The sequence below is a fragment of the Phoenix dactylifera genome, chromosome 9 (assembly GCF_009389715.1).
Source record: "Phoenix dactylifera cultivar Barhee BC4 chromosome 9, palm_55x_up_171113_PBpolish2nd_filt_p, whole genome shotgun sequence".
In the NCBI taxonomy this organism is placed as follows: Eukaryota; Viridiplantae; Streptophyta; class Magnoliopsida; order Arecales; family Arecaceae; genus Phoenix; species Phoenix dactylifera.
In genome coordinates this window covers 1,318,985-1,334,328 of record NC_052400.1, presented here as the reverse complement: position 1 = coordinate 1,334,328, position 15,344 = coordinate 1,318,985, and the positions used below count along the sequence as shown (strand labels likewise).

Below are 15,344 nucleotides of genomic sequence, written 5' to 3'. Positions count from 1 at the left end.
TCACAAGGGAATCTTTACAATTCATGCACCGGGGGCAGGGCGGCGGGCGGGGGTGCTCGAAGCATGACATGTCATTTCAGCAGCCAAGGAACTGATAGGATGACTGACAAGAGCTCCATAGATTTTTTCTTCTCAATTTAAGTTTCGAGCCACACATGAGCTATCCACACAGATTGCTTGTCAAAGGGATTGGAAAGGGTGTAAAGGATTCTTATTTTCACCTCACATTCCCCAATCAGTTCTCTCTGGTTTCGCTACAGAATCTCTGTATAAGATTTATTGAGATTGTTGTCATGTTTCAGCTGATTACTGTTCTTTAGCTTAACTACAAAACACAGTCAACAAATTTTTAATGGACAACGCTCCCGAAGCAGGAGCTGTGATGCATCATATGAAACAATATATAAATAAAAGGCGACAGAGTAGACAAATTACGATATATTAACTTCTCTTCTTCTGTTCTTATTTGACTAGTAGAAACTCGACCCTTTGGCGTTTTGAACAGGGCCAAGCATTGAACCTATCGTGCTATTACTTGGAAACAAGGTAGAAATAATACATAGAGAAAGCCATATCGCGCATTTTTCCTGTAGGGATCAATGCATTTGGTCTACATCACACATATTGGCTTAAGGATCCTTGTTGCTCTACAAGCTCCTGTAAGCAGGAAAGAGAGGTGGGACGCTCTGCTCATTTCTAAAGAAATTCCCAGGATCAACCTTGCCCTTTACCATTGCCAGCCTCTCAAAGTTGCTCTTGAAATATCTCCTTCCCCACACCCTAGCCTTTGTGTAAGTTGTGCTGCCCACCCTATCACTTCCCAAATCAAGGTCCCTGTAGTTCAAATAGGCAGCTCTTGGATTCTTCGAAACATAAGAAGCCATGAACTGATAGAAACTCCTAATCCAATCCAAATGCTTCTTCATCCCTTTGGCCCCTCCCTCTCCCAAGCCCACCAAGTACTGTATGTTATACAAACTCCCTTTCCTATGAGGGAAGGGAGTCTCAGACTCAGAGATCTCATCCATCCTCCCACCATAAGGATCGACTACAATCGTCGCTTGCTCCTCGCCTCTGAGTAGCTCCTGCCAAATCCTCTCCCACCCCAATTCAGTGATGGGTTCGGTCAAGAAGTCCGACTTAGCCTTGTAGGACAAATTGAATTGAGGTTTCCTATCAAGGAGAATACTTGGAGATTCTCCATTCTTGTAACCAGCAAAGTATGGAACAGACTCTATCCAACTCATCTCTTGACAATCCTCAGCCTTCAAGCCCAACTCAGGAAAGCTCTTTCCTATTAGAGCCAGGAGCTCTTCTTTCTCACCAAGGAACAGGGATTCAAAACCAACTTGGATTGTTCTGCTTGACTTTTCATCACTCACAACTTGCATGACTGCTCTGATGAAGAGCCTGTCATCTAACTTGTAAGCTATTCGTTGCCACTTGCTGGTAACCCTTGTTGCACCCTGGCTAAGGTTTATGCTCTTGGTGAACACTGTGACCTTAGGTGGGACATACACCAACTCGATCTTATATGCTAGAATGACCCCAAAACTTGCTCCTCCTCCTCCCCTCACGGCCCAAAAGAAGTCTTCACCCATAGACTCCCTATCCAGGATCTCACCATTAGCGTTCACCAGCCGAGCATCGATAATGTTATCAGCTGCAAGCCCATACATCCTCAGCATGGTCCCGAACCCGCCGCCGCTCAAGTGACCACCGATTCCAAGGGTCGGGCAGAGCCCTGCCGGGAATCCAGCAGTCTTATTCTTCTCAGCAATTCTGTAGTATAACTCTCCTATCGTTGCACCAGCTTGGACCCATGCAGTGCCATGGTTAGTGTCTACTCTGATAGAACTAAGGCTGTGTAGGTCCAAAACGAGGAATGGTGGATCATGGGATACGTAGGAGAGGCCTTCATAGTCATGGCCGCCGCTCCGAACTCTAATTTGAAGGCCATGGTTGCGGGAACAGTTGACGGTGGCTTGGACGTGGGATTCGAGGGTCGGCGAGACGATGAGGAATGGCTTTGGGGTGGTGGGGGTGTTGAACCTTTGGTTTTGGATGGAGGATTGGAGGAGGGTGGTGTAGGAGGCGGTGCTTTTGGTGTAGAGGAGATTGTGTGGAACGGAGTGGTGGAAAAGGCACCGGAGAATGGACTCATGGGTGATGTTGGAGATTGGTGTGATGGCATATGAAGAAGTCGAGAACAAGATCACTGAGAAGAGAGCTATAAGGCAAGGCGACACTGGAGAGTTCATCTCTCTGTCCTTCTGATGGGTTGGGACGAGCTTGCGTTTTGGTTATTGGCCTGCGAGAACGTATGGAGCTCATCTCGCAACCAAGTTGGGGTTTTGGATTATATAAATGGAGTGGAAGGTTGGGTTTCGGACGTAACCGGGCTTCGGGTCTAAATAGGGGGCGGCTATCTAAGAGCTCGGCATCTTTTTCGCCTTAAGGTTTCAAAGGACATTGCGTCTGGTCTGGGTATGGTTGATGTACTTTGATTAATATGTAAGGAACAAAATCTTGACTGCCCTACGCCTCTTTGCATCAGAAAGGTCACACTTATGCTACCCCGCGTGCTGATGAACGAGAGAGACCCTTTTTCATGCCTTAATTTTCAGCCTAACGATAGACCAGTCCAATCAGAAAGCAATATGCATAAGCACACCCTCCGGCTCCATCATGCACCGCCAGTAATTGGCCTATAGAAAGAAAACGAGCTGATTGGTATGGTGCATATGTTGGTGCACGAAGTGTAGGATATAATTTGCCCTCCTGCTCCCTTCGTCCCTCTCTTTCTTCTTTGTCTGTATTTGTGCATGTTGCTTTCTAATTGGACTGGTCCAACCAGTAATTTCTCGGGTGACTAGTATAAAGGAGGGCATCCACAGTGAAGCTTCCTCCTTCCTCTTTTGATTAAATCCCGTGCTCAGAATCAGTGGAAGCCTAATACAATATAATTCAAAGCTCCTTATAGAAGACTCTTGTGTGAAAGGTTATGTAAGAATTGCTATTTTTTTTTTATGAAGATAAAGTATAGATGTTCAAATAAATATAAGCCCCAGGTCTAGCCGGGAGAATACTGACCATGATCTCAACAAGCTTCTGGCACCAAAGGAACCCAAAGGAGGATTCCTTGTGGGATACGATCTTATATATTTATGATCAGAGTCGTTGGACCTGCGGAAAAGGAAGGATGATGCTCAATAAAGCGATGCCTGTCAGTGCTAGTTAGTTCTATTGTAGCCAGCTTGGAGCATGAACAGGCTTTTATAATTTTTCAAATTTCAGAACAGTGCATAGTTGCAGGCTAGATAAATGATCCTCTCTGTTCCTTCCCTTCTTTAATTTTCATGAGGATTGCCAAATTTGATGTGGATCACTTTGTCTACTATAAGTATACAAGAGGATCACCTTGTCTATTATGAGTATACAAGAGGATTACCAATCTCGATATAGAATACTTTAGCCACTACGGATATCTAGGAGGATTACTGAACTCGATGTGAAATACTTTGACCACTATGAATAAGGCTGAACAGGCTTTAGAAGTGAGATCCACCATATTAGAAAGCCGAGTCGTATGCCAAAATTTCAGTGGCCATAACTTAGTCATACGATGCCCAATTGAGATGATCTTTGTTTCGAAATTGGGTATTTTTGCGAGATCTACAACTTTGGGCCAACCTTCTAGGACATTGAATCGGGCCAAAATTTCATTATTTAGGCCTCAAAATGGATTCGTTAAACTAAAGTTTTCTTTTCTAGTAAGACTTTGATCGAGCATAGATCTTTATCTGAGAAGAATCAGGTGGAGTGACAGAAAGCAGAGTTGATGTAGAAATCGAAATCTACCTCTTCAAAAAATTCTAGTTTTTTCTAGAAGATCTTTTATTAATCATATTTATTTTAGGATATCTAGTTCTATTCAAATTAGAAGAGGAATCCAACCTAAATGGTGAAAAGAAGGGCCTCACTAGTAATATAAATAGGGGCTATATACCTCAGTTTAAGAGGTGAAGAATCATTAATAAAAGAAAAGGAGGCTTAAAGCCCTACTATCGAGATTTCTCCATCTTCTTCTAGTTTTCTTCTAAGAGATTCAAGTTGAGCGGGTTGAAGAAAATATTCCTTCTCTCCGATCAGATCAAGTTGGTGTTAGAGCCATGCTCTTACCTGGTGGAATTCCAATTTGATTTGATCATATCAAGTTAGTACCAGAGCTTTGGTTCTCTACATCTATGGGAGCCTTAGTGCATGGTTTAGATATGCTAGCGGTACAAGCAATCAAGAGAAAGGCTATCCATGCTTGACATATATTGAAGGACAAAGACGAGTATGGCTGCTACTTCTACCTCAATGGATGATGAGATGATGGAACGTCTCACACAATTAGAGAAGAAGATAGCCCAACTCACTGAGATTGTGTCTCGTTTAGCAATGTCTTCAACACGAGTACCAACAATTCTATCATCGAGCAAAACTAAGTGGTTCAGCCATGAGGTACAAGCATTTTTTCATCTTCAGTTCTGATTTACCCGGAGTTAAATCATCTAAACAAGGGGAGCTATGATCCATAAAGATCACCGGACTCGATGTGGACCACTTTGACCATTACGAATATTTAGGAGGATCACCAAACTCGATATGGATCACTTTGGCGACTATGATTATCCAAGGGATCACCAAACTCGATGTGGAACACTTTGGCCACTATGAATATCCAGGAGGATCTCTAGACTCGATGTGGAATATTTTGGCCACTACAGACAGGGTTTAGAAGCGAGATCCATCATATTGTTAAGCCGAGTCGCATGCTAAACTTTCAGAGGCCATACTTGGTCATACGATGCTCGATTGAGATGATTTTTTTTCGTAATTGGGTATCTTTCTGTTATCTATAACTTTGGGTCAACCTCTTAGGAGGTTAAATCGTGACAAAATTCCATCGTTTAGACTCCAAAACAGACTCGTCAAACCGAAAGTTTTCTTTTCAGATAAGACTTTGACATGCATAGCTCTCTAAATCTTCTTTCTCCTCGATCGAATCAATTTGCTGGGTTATATCAGAGTGCGTAGTAGAAATGTAGTGGTTTGAGTTATTTTGAAACTTGTTAGAAATAATACTGCTTTGATCCAAAAGGTATTATGATAGAAGGAGAATATTGTGATTCTTTGGTTAGGCTCAGACCTAAAATATTTTGGCATAGATCTTCTTTTTCTAGCTCTAATACTGCTTGTAATAACTCAGAACCTCATTCAAAAAAACTAGCTTAAAGGTTCTTTTTTTGGATTTCTTTGTTCTGTATAAGTATACCCAAGATCTTGGCGAATAATCAATGTACTAAACACACGCCCGCACAGATCGTCACACAAACACTATCCCAAAGTCTCACATTTTGACAATAGGCAGTTAGAACATAATCATCTATACTTAAGATTAGCCATTAGAAAATTAAATTGAAAAAAATGAACAGGAAAGAGATAAACATCGGTAAATTGATGTGTCAACCAAACTCCTGCACGCATGAAATTAGCTTTAGTAATTCATGCAAATCATCCATCCATCATCATGGAGTTAATACTGAGTACCAAATAGCCTCTGAATTCTAAAAAAAAATCAAAAGCTCAAGGTGATTTAGGATCCATGCTCTACAAAAATACTTGAGAGCAATCGGACCTGAAAAGAATATGTTTAGATTTGAGCTTGATGCCATATAAGATGATCTTGAGCTATGCCAATGGTGTCCCCAAGTTCTCCACTACTTCACCAGACTGAACACACCACCACTTCTTTTACATATCTGACATCCTCGCACGTGCCATTGGCATTCTCTGCAAATACTTTTAAGTTTCGCTTCTTTCAGCCTTTCCTGCATAGTTTCAAATTTCTATGGAATGCTCACTCTGGACTTTGGAGTACCATGGGAACTAGTTACATCCAAACACATCCTAGTGGAAACAATAATAAGAAAAAGCATGAATCTGATCTAATCAAAAGATATTAAATCGTATATTAATACAGTAGTTTGATAGTTAGCTCTTTAGTTGATTTATTTCAGTTCATTATCTTGCATAATTAATCCATCATATTTGATATGGCCCAAATTAGACCAGCCAATGGAGGGATGATATGTGGCGCAGCAGGGAGCCAGTTTCAGCCAGACTCGAATTCATGGGTTGATGCAGATAAGGAAAGCTCAGGGGTAGTGTACATGACTTCTGGTGGCGTCCTGGGCCAAGTCAATGTTGCTTATCTTGACCAAGCAATGGGGGTGGAAATGTGACAGCAATGGCCTCCCTGGCATTGTGTTTTCAAAGACTAGTCCAATGCCTTGCAGGCATGCATTCTTGACCAAGAATTTTCCTACCAGACGGTAGCCTTGTTTTTTAGCATTATCAGCTACTCAGATATTCTTCAATTTATGAACCAATTGATCCCAAAAAAAGTAGCTCAAAAGATTGAGTAGATTCAGGCCAGATTCATCCCTCTCGTTTGAGATTCGAACTCATGACCTCCAATAACCTCGGTTTTGATACCATATTTGCTTGGTAATCAGTTAACCCAATTTTCCCAACTTTAATTTCCTTAGGGCTCGTTTGGTTCGCGGGAAAAGAAGGGGGGAAAGTGTGGTCAACGGGAAAGTAATGAGATGCCTCTTGTTTGGTTGGAGTTTTCAAAGGAGAGAGAAGGAAAAGTTGTATTCCCATGGGAATGTGATTCCCACATTTCATGGAAAAGTCTTTCCCATGAGAAACATGGGAAAGTTACTTTCCCATGAGGCGGAAATCACTCCATTTTTACTTTTTCCCAAAAAGTCCCTTCAGAATTAAAGAAGCATTAAAGAGGCATTAAAAACCTAATTTTTATTAAGGGCATAATAGGAATTATATATAACTTTCCTAGGAAAGTGGATGGCCAACCAAACATAAGCATCTTGAAAATTTGTCACTTTCCCATCATCAACCAAACATGCCAAAAGTACTTTCCTAGGCATCCTTTTCCTAGGAATTTGTTTCCCAGGAATCATATTTCTAGGAAGAAAAATGCTTCCCGCGAACCAAACGAGCCCTTAATGTCTAACAGCTTGCACCGGTGATCAGCAGTTTGTCCCTAATAATTAGTTGTCACCAGTGATTGGCATTTTGTCACCAATGGCTCTGTGTGCTACTGGTGATTAGCATTTTTTTTTACCAGATTGGCTTTCTATCACCTGGGACTGATTATCGCTAGTTGAGTGATCAACGGTTAGAAATCCGACAGGTTCTTCGATTTGCTTTATTTTGAGGACTTAAAATTCATTATTATCCACAATTGTAGCAATAACGCTAGCTTTATAACTTGATTCCTAAGGTGTGTTTTTGAGATATAATCTATATCAATTGTTGTCTTTTCATATATCCAAATGATTGTAACATAATTAAAAGGGTTTTTTGCGTGTAAAATTAGATGAATAGCCTCACAAATTTACTATTTGCATGTATCCTCTTATCAAATTTTCTTTCTGTATATACACCCATATAAATATCTAGAACTATATGAGTACCCTCATAGCTTTACTACTCGTATGGATACTCAAGAGAATATTATTCTCAATACAAGTTACCGGCCCTGAAAGTAACGTTTGATGAATTTCATAGGTCAGTACATGCTTTAATTAGAGTCAACTGGTTGTAAATAGAATTTGATCCTAATTAATCTACTTCTTATAAAAGAATATGCTAGGTATTTTAGAAGCGAGCTTGTTGGTTCGAAATCTACACTTAGGCTAAAAATGGAATAAGATACTTTAATTTTTAATCATGACTTGAGACCCTCTAGGGAGGATTGAGATCTGATTGAATATGGATTAGATAATGGTGGACATTTATTTCCATGCCTGTTTTAGTTAATCTAAAGCAGTTTTTTCTTTTTCATTTTTTTGTGCATGGATGGGGGGGATAAGGAATTAAATGCAAATTTTATCATGTGCTCTTGTTATGAAAATGAATAAGATTGCATGATATCCAATCCCACAATGAGCCCAGCATCGAACGTTTCAATAAAATCAAAGCCATTGTTACATGCTCAATATCCATTCATCATATTGCCTCTAAAGACTATAATGCAAAGCATATGAGATCCTTTATATTGCAGGGTTCATGGGATGAATCATTTATCGACTATTCTTGCTCAAGAAGAAAATGAACATAAATAGTGCCAATATATATATATATATTGCTGTTTTAAAGGGAGAAAGTAGTATAAATAGTGACCTTTTCACAGAAAACAGTGCTAAGGATGGTATTTTATTCAGAAGAGATGTTAAAAAAAAAAACTAATTCGCCGTTGCCGGGGATCGAACCCGGGTCACCCGCGTGACAGGCGGGAATACTCACCACTATACTACAACGACATGAATTGGCAACATGGATTGAATATACGTATTTATTCTATAGCCAACGATGTAGCATGACAAACAGAAATTTTCCTATAACATTTACAGATGAATGCTTTTTTTTTTTTGGTTGGTTCAAGGAAGGTCTAAGAACCAAGAAGAAAATACAAGAAAAATTTACTGTCTAACGAAACAAGTACCAGCTGCATCTGCCATCACCAGAATGGCTTTTAAGGGGGATATTGGCAGCACATACACAACCTAGCCGTAGAAAATGCTTGTGCCCAAAAATAGCATTACCCGATGGCTTGTTTGATCTTCTACCTAGCTGCTCATGCTTCACATTTCACAAGCATACAATTGGCTATGGTTGCCCTCCTTGATTTTATTGCTGTCCATTTCAATCGCACACTAGTCCACATACAAAGTTTTCTCTTGTTGTTTCACTCCTAGAAGAAAATGCCCATATAAATTCCAAAATTATAATAGGCAAGAGAATGAGAAGATTTGACAAGCTCAATGCTGAGAATATCAGACAAGGTTCAGTTTGCGATCACCTGCATGAAGCTAGGATGCACATTTATGTGCGCTTATGCCCCCCGTGCTGGGGCTGACGAGAACCCCTGTGAAGCAAAGAAATGCTACAAAGTCACCAGAAGATAAACAGCTACAAAGACCCAAATCCGCTCAACAAAGGGATAACCCATTACACATTCCATCATCCTTGGTTGAGATTATAAACAATCAGGTACAGATGAAGCTGACAAAATCCCCAAATTCCATAAAATGCCCTGACCTAACAAACTCATTGCTCTGAACACCATAAACATCACTTCAATACAAAGAGTAATACAACCATAGATATAGAAAGCATGTCCTCCGATATTGGAAACGTAATTAAAACCCTGTCATAGCAACAACCTGAAATGTGAGAGGAAAAAAAAAAAAACTGGATCAGAAAGAGAATGTAACTCAAGCTGCAGCCTCCTCTTCTTCCTCGTCCTCGTACTCTTCCTCATCTGCTGTTGCATCCTGGTACTGCTGGTACTCTGCCACCAGATCATTCATGTTGCTCTCAGCCTCAGTGAACTCCATCTCATCCATACCCTCACCTGTGTACCAGTGCAAGAAAGCCTTCCTCCTGAACATGGCTGTGAACTGTTCACTGACCCTCCGGAACATCTCCTGAATGGAGGTTGAGTTACCAATAAAAGTGGATGCCATCTTTAGCCCCTTCGGTGGGATGTCGCACACGCTGGACTTGACATTATTTGGGATCCACTCAACAAAGTAGGAAGAGTTTTTGTTCTGGACATTGATCATCTGTTCATCAACTTCCTTCGTGCTCATCTTCCCACGGAACATGGCTGAAGCAGTGAGGTAGCGGCCATGCCGAGGGTCAGCAGCACACATCATGTTCTTCGAGTCCCACATCTGTTGGGTGAGCTCAGGGACAGTGAGTGCTCTGTACTGCTGGGAACCCCTTGAGGTAAGGGGAGCAAAGCCTACCATGAAGAAGTGGAGGCGAGGGAATGGGATCAGGTTGACTGCAAGCTTCCGGAGGTCAGAGTTTAGCTGACCAGGGAATCGGAGACAGCATGTAACACCGCTCATGGTGGCAGAGATTAGGTGATTAAGATCACCAACTGCAGTGAAAAGAAACAAAACAAAAACATTAAATCATCAGAGAGATGAAGGAGCAAGATGAAAAATCTGATACTTTTTGACTACCCTTCGGACTATTCATAACCTTCCTACAAACAACCTAAGGCCCCAAAATTGTCTTAATGGTACATCTAGTTCTTCCTATCTCATTTTTTCTTTATAGAATAACAAAACAGCTATATGTAAGTAGGGAATTTCAATTTTCTCAAACATAAAAAATAATGAATAGAAGACAACTAGGACACGAGTAAAACATGGAAAGAGAGAAAGCAATTGGACCAACACACACAATCTTAGATGTTCAAAGATTATTTCGTGATGATATCATGGGTTAAGAAATAACATATCATGAATTAGAACAGTAACATTACATATACGATCCAAATATGAACACTAAAATGAGTGGACAATCATTCAATGCAGTATCACAGTTTCTTGGATTTTTAAAGTCATGAAGTTGCTCACATTCAAAGAGACCTGGAGAAAAGTGGCTTGACTTTTGCAGTAGGCAGTAAGCAAGGAAGACCAAGGAACTAAGAAAGTTGGATCAATATTGTTGAAAAGAGTTTAAAATTCTTGCTTCTACTGACTATTTAGCCCCAATAAATAAAAAAGTTCATAGCAAAAAGTGGCAACTAGAAAATAATATTATCAAAACAGAGTTTCAGTGAACTTTAGGTTACCAACAGGACAAGTATCAGTGATTTACTATCACAGTTGTCACAGGCCCAAAACAGCATGTGACACAAAATGTATGGGGTACAACATATTGATATTAGTGATCAAGCACATTAAAACCTCTATCACATGTAAACTCAATGAGTTCTTTCGCATACTAAATAAAAATAAAAAATCATAGAATTCAACGAAAATGTATACAACAAATTAATATGAAAACTAACTTACAGGTAGGGGTTGCAAGCTTCAGGGTGCGGAAGCAAATGTCATAAAGAGCTTCATTATCAAGAACCATACATTCATCAGCATTTTCAACAAGCTGATGAACAGATAGAGTGGCATTGTATGGCTCTACAACAGTGTCTGACACTTTCGGCGATGGAAAAACAGAGAATGTCAACATCATGCGATCTGGATACTCCTCTCTGATCTTAGAGATGAGAAGGGTGCCCATGCCAGATCCAGTTCCTCCTCCCAAAGAGTGACAAACCTGGAATCCTGTACACAAAAATGATTAGAAGGTTCATTATTATACTGATAATAAAATAATCAAAACTACACCATATGAAATAGAGGTGGCAATCGGGTCGGGTCCAGTAAAGGATAGATCAAAAATCTATCGACCTTAATCCGGCCCATTTGTTTAGCGTTTGTTTGGATTTTCTTAAAGGATTGGACTGAATATTATGTAAGATTCGTGGATTGGGCTAGTACGACCAGCAAGATCACAAGCTAAAGCTAGGCATGGTCCACTATGGGCTAGGCTCGGTCCGCTATGGGCTAGGCTGCAGCCTACCTGCTGAGGTTGTTTTTTTCTCCCTATGGTATACAATTCGGCCTACTCCAAAGCTATTTCTAGGTATTTTATGAATACAGACCTAATCTCGCCTGTAACATATGATCTTGCTGGTTGTAGCAGCCCAATCTACGAATCCTACAGGATTTTCAGCCCAATCATATAGAAAAATCCAAACAGACCCTAAACAAGTCAAAAATCCAGACCTGAACCTGGCCATATTAAACAAGCAATCTAATACGCTCTACCGGGTTGACACAAGTTAAACATGCTAAACAGTTAAGCATTGCCACACCTAATATGAAATGAATAGCACATTGAGAAATTTAATATACATGCATATAGAAGCATGATAACTCATTACTGCGAAAAAGTGAGAATTTTTCATATTTCTTTGGAAAGTATCACAAAATCAGATAAAGAGATAAAAGACATCATTTAATACTTGGAAATGTGTTATGCAACAAGTCGACTTAGCAGACAACCAACCAGTTAGTTAACTATGGATAAGAACAGTACAACAAAAAAAGAAAAAAGAATAAGAACAGAACAAAGAGCAAAAGCTAAAAACTCATGCATGATGCATTTCAACTATACAGCCTGATATTAAGTTCCTGCATCTATGATTACAAGGGCATACTACTACAATTGAGGTTTCAAAGGCAATTTCCATCTTTTTATCTAATGTCAAAGTGTACATAATTCGCTGCTTTCCTAGTCGAAGCTTCAAATATTGTTTAAGCCCAAAATTAGATCTTTGATTTAAAACTTTGGAGTTAGCTTTACCTCAACTAACATGTCACGGCTTTCCTAGTGCAAAAGGTTCCAAGATATTGAAACTTATACCTGTACAACTGAGCAACAAGGTAGGCGATAATAATAAATCTGGCCATCACAAATTTATCATTCTTAAACTGCTTAGATAAAGGGACACAAAAATCCGCAATATTAAACCAAGCAGGACTGCAGACATTTCTATCATTAAAAAAGTGTGCTGCTGTGCAATGAGACTAGGATCGATAAACCCTATAGTAGTTGCAATCAGATGTGTGAATATTTATCACAATGATGCTATCACACCAACTTCAGATATATGTAACATTCTATCCAGTGTCACCATCACATAGAAATTTCAAAAGACAGAGTTAGGACACTGAAGCAGGTTTTAATAGGCCAAATAGTGAGGAACTGATCAACACAGAACACTAGACTAGTACTGAAAGACAACCTAGCTAAATATTTTGGTTCTAGCAAAACATAATTCAAACTCTCACTTACTGAAACATATCATACATAGCTAGTCCATGTATGGGGATGTAAGTAACAACTTGACCTCTTTTGCATGCAGGCTACAGAAGTAAAATGCATTATAACACAGCAAGTCATAATGAACTGCTTATTGCATCAAGTTCCTAATTTAGCATGAAGAATAAAAGTCGGAATAAGAATAAATCTCATGATCAGGTGATGGGAAATGTGACTTGCATAAATGTTCAGTATAGCCTTCTCAGTAAGTGAGGATCCAACAGAAAGATATTCAAATATCTAATATTCCAAACTAGCATAGCATTTTCTTGGTCTTGACATACTAAATTTAAAAAAAATCCAGTTTCTAAACATCTGAAGTCATTTCTTAATAATTTTTCTATAAAATAGAAATTTGTTCTTTTAGCCACCTAAAAACTTGTTTTTATCATCTGCGAAAACTTTGGTGCATACAAAAGACACAACGAGTAATGCATGGGGTTATCATTAGATCAACTAAATAATTATTCATCAAGTTATATGATATATTGTCAAAATCTACACGACTAGATGTTTTAGCGCTTCAATTATCACAAAAATGCTTCCATTAAAAGCATTGGTGCTTTATATTAAAATCCTACCGTGTACTGCACCAACCAAGTGAGTCTCACCATTGCCCATATGGCCTAAAGATTTTGTTCTTTTTCCCTTTTGACACTATGGCTGAACCCCGTAACATTAAAGATGATCTAATGATAACCATCTATAAGCGATAAATATGATATAAAATCAAATAAGCAACCTCAAACCAAAGCTATATATCTGCATATACAAACTTTTATAAACAGGAGACAACATTTAAAAAGAAACTAAAAGAACATCCAATTCTCATAAAACAGCGAATCTAGACAACAGATAGGAGGAGATAAAATTTACATAATAAAGAAAATGAACGTTAAAGAAGAAGAAAAAAAAAAAAGAATCCATACATACAGTTCAAATTTCATCAGATCAAAAGACAAGAAAAAAAGACAGATAAAACTCAGACACTAGCGGGAGAAAAAGGAAGGCTAAAATTATCCCCTACATTTCTTCAGCTGGAATACAAAATCCAACACCATTCCTAAGAAGCACAAAAATTCAAAATCCATAGATCCAAGATTCCTAACGATCAACAGAAAACGGGAAAAGAGCCTTGAAACCTTGAATTTCCTGAAAGAAAAGTCAAATTTCATTTAAAAAACAGAAAAAAAGAATAGAAATTTCAAAACATGAACTAATATCTTCTTAATATCAAACACAAATTACACAAGAAATCAAAGAAGAATGAGAACAGAAACCTCAAGTTCCACCAAAATTCAGCATACCTTGCAAGCAATCGCAATTCTCGGCTTCCTTCCGCACGACATCAAGAACCGAGTCGATGAGCTCCGCGCCCTCAGTATAGTGCCCTTTAGCCCAGTTGTTCCCGGCCCCGGACTGCCCAAAGACAAAATTATCCGGGCGGAAAATCTGGCCGAAAGGCCCAGATCTCAGGGAATCCATGGTCCCAGGCTCCAGATCCATGAGCACCGCGCGGGGGACGTAGCGGCCACCGCTGGCCTCGTTGTAGTAGACGTTGATCCGCTCGAGCTGGAGGTCGGAGTCGCCGGAATACCTGCCGGTGTGGTCGATCCCGTGCTCGTCGCAGATCACCTCCCAGAACTTGGCCCCAATCTGGTTCCCGCATTGGCCGCCCTGGATGTGGAGGATCTCCCTCATCTTCGCCGGATATGCCCTTCTCTAGGGTTAGGATTAAGGTTTCAGCGATCGCCGGAACCAGAAAATAGGAGCAAGAAAGAGGAAAGCGTGGAGAGGAGCTAACGGGGGCGTGAACGGAAGACCTTTGTGTCGAGTCTGGTAATGCTCAGTACGTTTACCACCATCGATTCTGTAGGGATGTAACGGTTAGATATTCTATTTTGTGCTCCCATTGTTTGGAAGTAGCGGTGACTACAAGCAAGATCTTTTCTACCTGAGAAGGGAGATCGCCCGTTGGAATGATATCGCATTTCTGGACAGTTGTATATAATCTCTATGCGGAATAATCATCAGCCCGTCCGTCAATGGTTGTTAGAGGTGTTGACGCTCTTTCGACGCATCTATGGGCGGTGTACATTCTACTGTATAGAATATTCTATGCGCTTTTATGGAGAAAGCGCCTCGCCTTGTGACGTTTGGATATTTTTATTTTTGGTAAAATTACAATAATATCTCTTTTATCTTTACAAATTTTGAAACTCAGCTTTCATTATTATTATTATTATTATTATTATTATTATTATTATTATTATTATTATTATTATTATTATTATTATTATTATTATTATTTTGTACAACAATAATTTATAGGTAATTGGCCCGAGTGCAACCAATAAAATTAGAAAAAAAAAACAAAGAATAAGAGTGGTCCTTCCAAATAAAGCGTCCAAAGTGGCGAGGCCATCTAGTCATTCTCTCTCTATAGATATGTATAGTTCCGTAGAAATTACATTCATCTAAGAGTCTATAGATATGAGCAGTGATTTAGAACAAGC

At 39.5% G+C, this 15,344-nt stretch overlaps 2 protein-coding genes and 1 non-coding gene across 3 annotated transcripts; all 3 read right to left on the bottom strand.

Moving 5' to 3' along the window:
* Positions 1 to 423: 423 nt before the first annotated feature.
* On the bottom strand, positions 424 to 2,656 carry LOC103719629 (berberine bridge enzyme-like 15). Its single transcript, XM_008808967.4, has one exon. It carries the CDS (start codon positions 2,259 to 2,261, stop codon positions 648 to 650), a length of 1,614 nt encoding a protein of 537 aa, XP_008807189.2. The 5' UTR covers positions 2,262 to 2,656; the 3' UTR covers positions 424 to 647.
* A 5,674-nt stretch (positions 2,657 to 8,330) lies between these two features.
* TRNAD-GUC lies at positions 8,331 to 8,402 on the bottom strand. The gene has a single exon. It is a non-coding gene; the product is annotated as a tRNA-Asp (tRNA).
* Positions 8,403 to 9,068: 666 nt separating this feature from the next.
* Positions 9,069 to 14,659, bottom strand: LOC103719630 (tubulin beta chain-like). Its single transcript, XM_008808968.4, has 3 exons — positions 14,136 to 14,659; positions 10,956 to 11,225; positions 9,069 to 10,030 (listed from the first exon to the last, which is right to left on the bottom strand). Exons 1-3 carry the CDS (start codon positions 14,527 to 14,529, stop codon positions 9,357 to 9,359), a joined length of 1,338 nt encoding a protein of 445 aa, XP_008807190.1. The 5' UTR covers positions 14,530 to 14,659; the 3' UTR covers positions 9,069 to 9,356.
* Positions 14,660 to 15,344: the final 685 nt, after the last annotated feature.

Excerpts from the sequence above, each read along its gene's own strand:
- LOC103719629 (XM_008808967.4), bottom strand. The coding sequence starts at position 2,261 with ATGAACTCTCCAGTGTCGCCTTGCCTTATAGCTCTCTTCTCAGTGATC.
- LOC103719630 (XM_008808968.4), bottom strand. The coding sequence starts at position 14,529 with ATGAGGGAGATCCTCCACATCCAGGGCGGCCAATGCGGGAACCAGATT. Across the intron at positions 11,226-14,135 it reads GAATTGCGATTGCTTGCAAG|GATTCCAGGTTTGTCACTCT; the intron begins GTATGCTGAATT and ends TTTTGTGTACAG. Across the intron at positions 10,031-10,955 it reads GAAGCTTGCAACCCCTACCT|TTGGTGATCTTAATCACCTA; the intron begins GTAAGTTAGTTT and ends TTTTCACTGCAG.